The sequence below is a fragment of the Poeciliopsis prolifica genome, unplaced genomic scaffold (genome assembly GCF_027474105.1).
Source record: "Poeciliopsis prolifica strain line A6 unplaced genomic scaffold, Auburn_PproV2 SCAFFOLD008, whole genome shotgun sequence".
Classification (NCBI taxonomy): Eukaryota; Metazoa; Chordata; class Actinopteri; order Cyprinodontiformes; family Poeciliidae; genus Poeciliopsis; species Poeciliopsis prolifica.
Genome location: NW_026562383.1, coordinates 11,683,374 through 11,695,815, shown reverse-complemented (window position 1 = coordinate 11,695,815; position 12,442 = coordinate 11,683,374). Strand labels below are relative to the sequence as shown.

At 36.8% G+C, this 12,442-nt stretch overlaps 1 protein-coding gene across 4 annotated transcripts in view; it reads left to right on the top strand.

The window, feature by feature from the left end:
* The window catches only part of tnr (tenascin R (restrictin, janusin)), a 161,706-nt gene that overhangs the window by 137,760 nt on the left and 11,504 nt on the right, over positions 1-12,442 (top strand). For all 4 annotated transcript variants that reach the window (XM_055032646.1, XM_055032647.1, XM_055032648.1 and 1 more), the window contains 4 exons: positions 1,867-1,997; positions 7,118-7,250; positions 10,241-10,392; positions 10,550-10,646. In XM_055032646.1, the coding sequence (XP_054888621.1) occupies positions 1,867-1,997; positions 7,118-7,250; positions 10,241-10,392; positions 10,550-10,646 (513 nt within the window). The remainder of the gene's footprint in view (positions 1-1,866; positions 1,998-7,117; positions 7,251-10,240; positions 10,393-10,549; positions 10,647-12,442) is intronic.

Below are 12,442 nucleotides of genomic sequence, written 5' to 3'. Positions count from 1 at the left end.
AGAAAGCGATGGGGAAGATCTAAATGCTAAAACAGAAGAAAGCATACTCTTACTCCAGTTCCTTAAAGATGCAATGTTGGAGAGGAAAAGATAGAATAAACTTTAACACAGTGTGCAGGTTGCTGCTTTATCTGATTCCTATCACACTAAAACACATTTTGTTTTCTCTTACTTGTTTATCTTTACAGAGTTTTCACAACTGCCTTTCATTACAGTTGAGAAAAGATGTTCCACATCCATATGGAAGTTATCAGTGTTGGCCCATGCTGTTAATTACAAAAGCTGTCAGTGATCACAGCAGTTGTGTGTACTCACCTCTGCACTTAATTCACCAAGAGGTGGTGCCTCGATGGTGTGAATTTCCTTTGTGTTTATTCTTTTTAATGAGGTCTACAGGTTTGATTTTAGGTCAGTCTTTAAACTAAAGTTTTATTCTCCTGTTCTTCGAAAGGAGGTACTAAATATGTTACAGAAGAGTGAATGAAGAAGACGAAAGCATCTTCATTACATTTTCACCTCCACATTTTATTTGCGTTGACGCCCCTTCCTCCTCAGACTGAGCTCTTTTTGGTGACATACTGATGATGTGCCCTAGAGTCATGATGTAACTCCAGGAAACAGATTTTGTGTATAGAAGGTCATTTAATTTTTTCTGTCATACAACAAAATGCAGTTACAGCTTGTCAATGCTTTCAGTGATGTGCTGGTATATCTCACGTTGACTCAAAAAGGGTGATGTAAGGTGGGGAAATTGATGTGAGCTTGCTTTTTCTATGTGGTTTAAGTATCAACAAAGGCTCTGTAATCAGGGCTTGTTCCAAAGTGTATAGGGACAAAAAATTATACACGAATTACATGATGTAACATGCAGTAAAACTTCGGTGGGCTTTCTTATTAACAGCTCGGATGCTGAGGCTATGATTTGTCTCTGACAAAACAGAAAAGTGCCTTGCTGCTGTTTGTACAAGTTCCTGTGGGGTTTTAAGATTACTGGCTTGGTGATTTTACTTCTCTTGAAGTTGCCCCGCAGTGTGGTTGTTCATTTTGTCACCGTTTTTCTTCTTTTTCTGCTGTGAGAGTAGACATGACATGCTTCATTCATGAGTATTTTTCTATCAGCACTATTATCATGACAAAGCAAAAAATGAATACAAATATCTCATTATGGAATATTTTCATTGTCTGTGTTTGTAAGGTGTAATATACAGTTGAAATTAGGTATTCACATACAATTTATAAAAAGACACATAACCAGGTTTATGTCATAATTTGAAAAAAAAATACTTTATTCTGATTTAGATATTTAAATACACAATTAATGTACCTATAATAAGCCCATAATGTCATGGCCTTGCAAGGTTTAAAATGTTTCGTTCACAATAGCTGAGTTTAATATCCAAATAAGGCTATATGTAAAAGCACTCCAACATGGAGGAGTGCTTTATAATAAATTTAAAAAAAACAGTGAAACCTTGTTTATACGTCATAATTATGTAACTATGGTTTGTAACCTTTTTGAGTGGACCATTAAGCCAGCTTATTTTAATGCATTAGGTATTTATCTTTAAATTTTATCAGGGGGATTCAAATGTTCAGTAGCTCATTAACATGTTGACATTTTCTTCAACACGTTTTTGGTTTCAGCATTAAGTATTCAGCATTTTGCCCCTATGAAGAATAAAGAATCTGAAACGTAGGAACGTTAACCTTTTCACATCATCATAGCATTTCTGAACTGCACTTCTCAAGTGTTTTAAAAGTTGTAAGCATATTTTTACTCCCATCTTTGCGAAAAGTGCTAATATGACTTTTCTTTCATGAACTACTCCTCATATAAAAGTCATTTTTTTTCTCTGCTTTTGGCAGCCATGGATGCACCTGTGAACCTGACAGCCAGTGAAGTGAACCATCGCAGCGGTCTCATTTCCTGGCAGCCGCCAATCGCTGAAATAGACAACTACATGCTCACTTACAAAACTCCTGATGGCAGCCGTAAAGTAAGTTATATTCTCTGGTTTCACTTTACCTACTATACATCGGTCACCGCCTTATATGTTGTATGTCCATGATCATTAACATCTGAGGTCAAGACAGAGTGTTCAAGTTCAGCAGTTCTTTGCAGTCAGTCGCCTGTGAGAATGTAGCTAGAGGTTTTTTTTTTTAAAGTAAAGTCGAAATTAATTATTTTCCAATATTGAAGGATATCTGAAATAAAGACCCAATTATTTAATGTATTATGTTATTTTCTACAAATTTACATTGAATTGGGTAGGTTTGAAAATCCAAAGTGACTGTTTTTACAATTATACATTAGAGAATATACATTTAATCTTTCACTCAGGGTGTATATGAGTTGCTCATCAACACTGACAGAGTGTTTCACACCAAAGGGAGCCACATGATGAAATTGCCTTTCGGATAGCAGTATCACCCTAATGTGTCTCAGTAGAAACATTGTTTATTTTGATTAAGGGTTTTGATGTGACTGAGTGATTGTAACAAAGTAAATCAGTGAGAACTGTGTGCTTAAATTCACAGGCAGAGACCTGCCACAACAAGTCTACCCGTTTCTGAGCACACATTAACACAGTGACCTTGTAAGGGTTCCATTAGCCATGTGGTTGCTCAGTGGGGATCACTAATACACAGAAAAGGCAAAAGTAAACTTCCAAATGATTAATTTAAAATTCTGTTTACAAAGTAAAAATATTAGCATTTCCCAATTGCTGCCTTTTCCTCTCTGCAGGGTCATGTTTGTATTGAAGTAGAATAACAAATGATGTATGCCCATTTCACACTTTCATAGGCACTTGAGTTTTAATTTAAAACATTTGAACTGCCTTTCCTTATACAAAAGACACTGTCACGTGTTTGTTTGCAGGGTAAAAAGAAATATAAAATTTAAGCTTTGACATTTTTAAGGAAGTAGTAGCATTTTCAGCTATTTTAAGTCATTTTCAACACATGCAGGCAAAATATTACACTTTATTTAATTTAAAATTTAAACACGTTTTATCTATTCTATCACAAACAATTCCCTACATTAAAATAGTAGAATGAAAACAAGTATTTTTGCCAATGTTTTTTAGGGTTTAGTTTCCAAAAGTAAAAAATAAAAATTCAATGTTTTATTTGAGTACTTTCATTTACTATGTTGAAATATCACAGTGGAAGCTCTGTTAACAAGCATGGCATTGTGTACCCTATTAAAAAAATTTAAAATATCTGGTGACCTCTGCCAAAAATAAGGTGCTGGGTTGTCGCTGGTTATTTCAAGATAATGATTCAAAGCAGATGAACACGCTCACCAGGCATGACATCAGCTGCCTTCTGCTACCAGCTTAGTCCGTCTAGCTGTCTACTGTATTTCACTTTCAAGTAAAGCCAGTCAAATACAAACACCAAATAAAAACACATTTACAGATATATAAATGTATCTGTAAATGCACAAGTATATATAAATATATTTGTCTCAGTCTTAAGTTGAATCAGATCAAACTTCTCTTGTTTTAGGTTAATTAAAATTACCAACGTTATTTCTCTTTGCTAAATGCCAGAAACAGATTTGTAAATTTTTTTCTATATCTTTCTTTTAACTTTTCATGTAAGCTGCTGCAAACATATGGTCAGTATAAGAAATGATTGTCTTTTGACTTTTGGGATTTCTTCCATAAGCTTCTCACAAGCAGTTCTGACCCATTCCTTCTAACAAAACTGGGATTCGCTATAGGGTTGAGATGAGTTCTTTGTGATGGACACACCAAATGTGGGGGACTGGTTGCTGGGTACCTCCCTTCCCCACCCAGCCTTTCATTAAAATATGATTCTATTATCTTTCCTATGAATATTTTGTTTTGCTTTGTTCTTAAAAAGCATTGTGTTTCATTGTCCATGTTAAGCTGAACATTTTATTCTGACTGAGAGTGAAATGAGTTTAGAAAGGGATGAGTTTTTAACAGGTACATAGCCTTGTGTCCTAAGTTTCTGTGTTGAAGAAACTTAGTAGAAATGTAAGCTCAGTAGAAAGTAGCAGCCATAGTGTGATGCACGTCAGATTTATGAATATTCGTATTTTCAGAAAAAAAAGGAAGGTACAGAAAATTGTATTTGTCTCAACATCACCATTGTTCAAGTGTGAAACACAAACATTGACTTTGTTGTCCTTAGTCACTTTATAACCACTTTGGCTGTATCCTTAGGGTTATTATCTCTTTGGAAAACTAATCTGGGGTCTTTAATCTCCTGACTGATATCTTTAGATGTGACATCAATATTTCTGCATAATGTTCTTTTCTCATAATGTGATGTTTTATGAAATGTGCCAATTTCTCCTGCAGCAAGACAGCCCCACAGCATGATGCTGCCACCTCCATGCTTCACATTTCAGATGGTCTTTGTAACAATGGTCATTATGGCCATCAGATCAGAGGACATGTCTCCAAATAAGAAGGTCTTTGTCCTATATGCATTTGCAAACTCTAATCTAGCTGCCTTTATATTTCTTTTGTATGAATGGATTCGGAAAGAGGAACTGAAAGAGACTGTAATCATTCCTTATACAAGCTTCTGATTTTGAACATATTAAGAATAATTAATCTCTCCTTTTTGTGGCATTTAACAACTAGAGATAATGTTGGTAATTCTAACTGACCTAAAACAAGAGAAATTTGGTCTGATTTTACTTCAGCAGTGAGTAAAATTGTGTCTTTTTATTCAGACTACCGGTATGTAAACATCTGGTTTCAACTGTATCTGAGATGGGTCCCCAGGGTAACAGGCCTATGAGGGAAACTTCGACATTCATCTCCCCAGCGACTCTCTCCAGGTCATTGTGGAGGATTTAAAAGAATTCCCAGGCTAGCAGAAATATATAGTAACTAAAGTCTCTCCTTGAGGGCTTAAGGGCTTGGCAGTAGTATTCATACTACTTCTAGCTCTGGATTCCACTGAGATTTGATTTAGATCAAATTTAATTTTTGAGATTTAAAGTTTTCATCCCAGCTTCTAATGAGGGCATAAAACAGAAGATAGTTTACAATCTTTTCATGCTCAAATACAAATTAACCAAACTATTTGCACATTCATTTGGACTATAGTTATTTAAATGACTGCACAGTATTTATGTTGACATTTTGGCCTTTTATTTTACGTTTTGGGGAGTCTACTTGCTTTGCATGTCACTTTTCCACCATAATAGTGGAATTTCTATTTTACTCTGTCTGCTCAGAAGAAGAAACATGAAAACAACAAAGAAATAAAATGATTTCTTATTTCAGATTTTGTAACCTTGTTGTTCCTAAGGATCAAATTGTTCACAACGGGGGGGAAGGAAATCTCTTCATGATTCATTTAAATAAGCATTAATGTTATTGTTGTTCTTCTGCTTATGATTTATATTACCTGCTTTGTGTTTCAGACCATTCTCTGACTGAGTTTGTTATTGTACTTATGCACATGCATATGCCCATGGTGGTAATCCAAAAATATATATAATAGCAGCGTGGTAACATATTTCATGCCACAATGGCAAATAATAATAAAAATAATACAAACTATTATTTGTCAATACTGTATTCTTGTATAATTGTATAAATCAAATTAAATGTTTTAGTTCTCTATGCTTCACAGTGGTACAACATACGACTGCAATAACTTGAATTTTCAAAGTCTTGTAACACATCTATACCAGGGGATCCAATAAAGATAGAGTGGTGTATGTGGTTTCATTGGAGTCATTATGTACTCTCTCTGCTTTGCTGTCATGTAAGCCTGAGTTCACAGAGTCCATAGATTAACATTCTCCGTGAGGAGAAATAAAAAGGTCTTCTATTTTCTCAAAACCCCTTTCCTTTCTGTTTATGCCCATTATTTATTGTGGTTTAGTATTTGTCAGAACTCATCAACCCACAAAGAAATTAATTAATATGGAAAATCTGCCATGTATGAAATTCCATTTAATTTTATAATTTTTTTCAAAACTTTTATTGCCGAACAATTTCCTCGGCTCCAATTGCATGCATTGTATTGCTTATCCACAGAGCAGTGCTCATACCAACATCTGCATGTCAAGGTGTTTCTTATTTCTATTTCTCACTTATTGTTTGCGCCTGAGTGTGAGTCTATGCATTTAGCAGTTATCTGCATGAAGGCAATGTTGGTCAGCCGTTGTGGATGAATCTTCTCCATCACTGAGACAATAGGCATTTATGATTTACTCAAATTAAAAGCAAGATTAATTTCTTATCTGTCATTTACCAATTAAGTTTCACATGTCCGGGTATAATTGTCAGGGACATGCATGCCTGGAATGACAAAACATCTCAAACAAGGGCAAATGCACACCTGGCAAACATCTGACCACTTAACTGCGCGTACACAATCGATATGAAAGGAAAGGGTAGAGAGGTACACATTAGCCTTGATAAGACAGGGCTCTTCTATTGCAATACATATACTGACCCTGAAAACCCTCTGATGGGTGAATGTCAGCTCCTATGAGACAGAGAGACTCTATTTACCGGCTGTTTCAATGCATAATTCACATGGACACATCTCCTTGGAACATGTGATCCATTTTTCCAATCCAGCTAAATATTTTATTCTCCTTTTTTTTATATTTAATGTGTATCCAGGCTACACTGTATCAAACTCAAAAACACTAATGCTTTCATAAACCAGTGTTGACTCTTTTTAAGGGCCTGGCTTCATTTATGTTACAGAAAGTACTGCTTCTCAACATTTAAATTTTCAGTTCTGTGAAAAACAAATTAGTTTGACAGTTTCGCTATAGTTCTCTGACTGTTGTTCTAAAAGTAGAAAGATCTCAATCTGATTTTTGCTGTTCTTCTCTTCAACAGGCCGAAAACTCCTTTTATTTTGTTGTCTTCATCTAAAGTAAACTACATCCATTCTTTGCCATCTATTTTCTTTTTGAATTATATTTCCCTCCATATATTTTATTTCTTAAAAATTGAGACCTAAGTGAGCTTAAAGGTCTTTCCAAACTTTCTAACTGGTTACACCTTTGATTAAGAGTTTTGCAAAAAACAACATTTTACCAAGTGATGCTTTCCTCCCACAGTAAATGTTAATGAATGTGGTTCTGTGTGTGCACTAGGAGCTGATTCTTGATGCAGAGGACACATGGATTCGACTGGAGGGATTGGCGGAGAGCGCAGAGTACACGGTTAAGCTCCAGGCTGCTAGAGGGCTTGATACCAGTGCTGTGGTTTCCACCACCTTTACTACAGGTACAGGATTTGCAGCCATGTGTTTACTTTGTTTGGACTTGAGTTATGGAAGGATTCCTTAGCCCTAGAGGTTTTTCACTGAATGTAGAGTTAACAGAACAGAGGTACGTAATAATCGGTCCTTAAAGGCAAGAAACAATTTTTATTTCCAGGTTCTAGTCTTACAGTGAGCCTGCTGCACATATAGGCTGTCTGTAAGAAATAACACAGAGTAATGTGACCAGGAAGAGAATATCAGTTTCCAATTGTGACAATCCCCTCCAGCCCATTAGGTATCTCTTTTTTGCCTTTGATCATCAGTCAATAAACGCTAAACATACAAATGTGTGCTGTGCAAATACGTATGTTGTTCAGAATGTTTCTAAGCTCTGATGATATGATAATGATCATATTTCTTGTAGTCATGATAGTCATAGACTGTAATTATTATTAGTGAATTAGAAATAAGTACATATATATATATATATATATATATATATATATATATATATATATATATATATATATATATATATATATATATATATATATAAAAATTCCCTTCTCACCCACCGCGGGTGGTTCTTATCCTCTGAGCTCGGGTCCTCTACCAGAGGCCTGGGAGCTTGAGGGTTCTGCGCAGTATCTTGGCTGTGCCAAGGACTGCACATTTCTGGACTGAGATGTCTGATGTTGTTCCTGGGATCTGTTGTAGCCACTGCTCCAGTTTGGGGGTTACTGCCCCGAGGGCCCCGATGACCATAGGCACCACTGTGGTCTTCACCTTCCAGGCCCTCTCCAGTTCTTCCCTGAGGCCCTGGTATTTCTCCAATTTCTCGTGCTCCTTTTTCCTGATGTTGCAATCACTTGGTATTGCTACATCTACCACAACGGCTTTCCTCTGTTGTTTATCCACTATGACAATGTCTGGTTGGTTCGCCATTACTATTCTGTCTGGATCTGGAAGTCCCACAGGATCTTAGCTCTGGCGTTCTCCACCACCTTTGGGGGTGTTTCCCACTTTGATCTCGGGGTTTCCAGTCCATATTCTGCACAGATGTTTCTGTACACTATGCCTGCCACTTGGTTATGTCGCTCCATGTACGCTTTCCCTGCCAGTATCTTGCACCCTGCTGTGATGTGCTGGACTGTCTCAGGGGCCTCCTTGCACAACCTCCACCTTGGGTCTTGTCTGGTGTGGTAGATCTGGGCCTCTATTGCTCTGGTGTTTAGGGCCTGTTCCTGGGCGGCCAGGATGAGGGCCTCTGTGCTGTCCTTGAGTCCAGCTTTTTCCAGCCATTGGTAGGATTTACTGATATCAGCCACTTGGGTTATTTGCTGGTGGTACATCCCATGTAGGGGTTTGTCCTCCCATGATGGTATCTCTGGCACCTCGACCTCCGTTCCCTGTTGTCTGAGACATTCACTGAGCACATTGTCTGTTGAGGCTTTGTCCCTGATGTATTTATGGATCTTAGTTGTTTCGTCCTGGACAGTGGTTCTCACACTCACTAGTCCTCTGCCTCCGTCCTTGCGGCTCGTGTACAGTCTCAGGGTGCTGGATTTGGGATGGAACCCTCCATGCATTGTTAGTAGCTTTCTGGTCTTAATATCTGTGGCTTTTATTTCCTCCTTTGGCCAGCTAATTATTCCAGCAGGGTATCTGATTACTGGCAAGGCATAGCTGTTTATCGCACGGATTTTGTTCTTGCCATTGAGCTGGCTTCTCAGGACTTGCCTTATTCGTTGGAGGTATTTAGCTGTGGCTCCTTTCCTTGTGACCTCATCGAGGTTGCCATTTGCTTGTGGTATACCTAGGTACTTGTAACTGTCCTCTATGTCTGCTATTGTTCCTTCTGGGAGTGAGACCCCTTCTGTGTGGATGACCTTCCCCTCCGACCACATTTCTCTAGTCCGAATGACATCCCAATGTCAGTGCTGTAGATCCTGGTGGTGTGGATCAGTGAGTCGATGTCTCGCTCACACTTGGCGTACAGCTTGATGTCATCCATGTAGAGTAGGTGACTGATATTGGCCCCATTTTTGAGTCTGTATCCGTAGCCAGTCTTGTTGATAACTTGGCTGAGGGATTCAGGCCTATGCAGAACAGTAGCGGGGACAGAGCATCTCCTTGGTATATGCCACATTTGATGGACACTTGTGCAAGTGGTTTGCAGTTGGCTTCAAGGGTGGTTTTCCACAGCCTCATCGAGTTTGCAATGAAGGCTCTCAGAGTCCTGTTGATGTTATACATCTCTAAGCATTCAGTGATCCAAGTATGCGGCATTGAGTCATAGGCTTTCTTGTAATCAATCCAAGCCATGCACAGGTTGGTGTGTCGGGTTTTGCAGTCTCGGGCAACTGAGGCAATATATATATATATATATATATATATATATATATATATATATATATATATATATATATATATATATATATATATATATATATATATATACCCATATGTATGTGCTGACCCATTTTGCCAAAGAAGTGATATATTGCCACTGCTAAGTATTAATTTATTAATAGTCGGCAACATTTAAATTAATCACCAAACGTGAAAAACTATTTGTAAAACCCACAACTGTTGCTCCAAAGTGTTATGAAGTTTCGGTTTGTCTTTAATTTTAATTTCAATAAATACGTTCTTTTAAATAACATACATATATAGTAGTGATACTGAGATACATACATCTCAAAGATGAACATTAAACAAAATTACCTTCAGTAGAACACAAGACTAGATATACATGGGATCAATCTTAAACTACATACCTAAATCGTCATATAAATAGTTTTCACTAACAAAATAACATTAACAGCAATATTTTCATATCCTTCTGGTAACACCTACACCATAGTATCTGATAGAACATAAATCGGGGAGGAAATGAAAGATCTTGAACTATTCAAGAATAATTCTCCTATTCCTAATGCATGTTTTTTTTTTTGTTTTTACTAAATAAAGCAGAAGCTAATTAAATTCTGTTATCATTATTTCTCTCCAGGGAGTCGTCTGTTTTCAACACCTCAGAACTGTGCCCAACACCTGCTGAACGGGGAGACTGTGAGTGGCGTCTACACCATTTACATCAACAGAGATCCGAGCCAAGGGGTGCAGGTGTTCTGTGACATGACCACGGATGAAGGAGGCTGGATTGTAAGTCGCTGAGAAGACAGGACTGTTTAGCACTTTAACTAAATTAAGAAAATGCAAGAAACCAGAAGATCAATGATAGAAAACCTTGCTTTTACTGTTATAGACCCTCTCAGTCGATTTATTTTAATCTCTTTTTCTTTGTCATTTTGATTTCCAGGTGTTTCAGCGTCGACAAAATGGTCTGACTGACTTTTCCAGGAAGTGGAGTGACTATCGAGTTGGATTTGGAAATCTTGAGGACGAGTTTTGGCTTGGTAAGTCTCCCACACTGAGTGAATGAACATAGAAAAGAAATGGCAAAAACTTGTTTTCCCCCCTACGAATCCTGTTTGATTTTAAGAGCTAAATATAGAAGAACAATGTCTGTTTTTGATGTGTCTATCAAAAGCACCATGACACTTGAACTACAATTCAAGGTGGCTGCATTTTTTATTTCACTGTCTCCACCTTGCCGATATATTTCAGCTCCATTTTACACCGAATATTGATCCACAACCTGCTACCTATTTTGTTCAATCTTCGTTCCACTTTTCTGAACGCTGTATTTCTGTCTCTAGCACCACATCAGATTGCTGACTTTGGATGATTTAGTTCATGCAATCAATAGAGACTCATTGTTTCTACTTGGTTTCAATTGATACTTTGATTTTACAAGGCAGAGAGATGTCTTCAGTATTCTGTTCAGATGTTAAGGCCTTTATGGCTTTTTATTATTATATTTGTCTGATGGATAGTTTTTTGTTTTTTTCATAATTTTTTTTTTCTCATCTCATCTTTTGGCACTTGACTTTATAAAGTTGGTTTGATGTATTACTGAATTCTCCGAGAGCTCATCTCCCGCTGAAATTACTTGGTAATTGTTGCACTGTTCTGATCTAAAGACAAAAACAACTCAACGCTCCCATTCCTTTGATGGACAGCTGAATCATTTTCTCTTGCATCTAAATCTCATTATGAAACTATAATTGTATTCATTGCAAAATGTGCAAATGAGTCATGAGCTCAACAGGTCACCTTTTGTGTTATTGTTTGAGTGCAGATGGTTTATAAAAATAATGCATGAATATTTTATCGCATGAATCAGAGCCTCAAAAGAGATCTTTTGTTCAGAATTGTTTTAAAGAAATATGACACATTATTGATATGATGAGGGGTGGAAAGTGGGGAATAAAGCCCTTTACCCATCTTTATTTACAGTTTCAGTCAAAGGCTTAAAGAACTGTTCATTGTTGCAACGTTGAATGCTTATGCAAATACTGTCATACATATAGACAGACAGACATTTATCCAACTGTCCTTTTCCAAAGTAGAGATTGATTACATTTTTAGTTACGATCAGTAAAAGCTTCTACCCAAATTCTATACCACTGAAATGTTTAAATCAACATCTAAGTGGTCAAAACTACACTCTGCTGACTAGCAAAATTGAAGACGTATGTTTTTTTTAATATATTTGTTATTTAGCTGGGCAGTTATTTTAGCTCATTTCATAAGTTTCAATACTCGTGAACAAGAAATCAAAATTCAGTGATGAGAATCAAATATTGGCGACTAAGGAAATAATGGAACTGTTTAAAACAGAAATAAATGTGAAATGCGGTTCGTGTCCATCATAGGTTTATGACAATTTCTTACTTTCATTGTACATTCCTACTCCAAAAGCAAGATTCTTACTTTTCAGGAGGCACACTATTAAGTCAGACTCTTGGTAAGAAAATAGATGAGAATTTAAAAGGACAGTTTTAGATCTAACTCATCATGAACAGGAACTGACAGCCAAATATGTTTTTTTTTTGTTTGTTTTTTTATCAGATATTTTTAAATCTGTAGTCTGACTTGTCGTTAAGTAGAACTGAAGCTTCTTATGTTGGTTCTGCACCACTACAGGGAAAGTGTTCAAAGATAAGAGTTAAAAGCATGCTGTCATGAATTCATTCTTTATCTGTAGCTTTTGTATTTTAGCTAAAACAAAAGGGAGATATCTTCTGCTAAAGTAAAGGCTGAGATAGAGAGAGAAATCCAGATTCTTTACCTTCTTTGAGATTGTAAG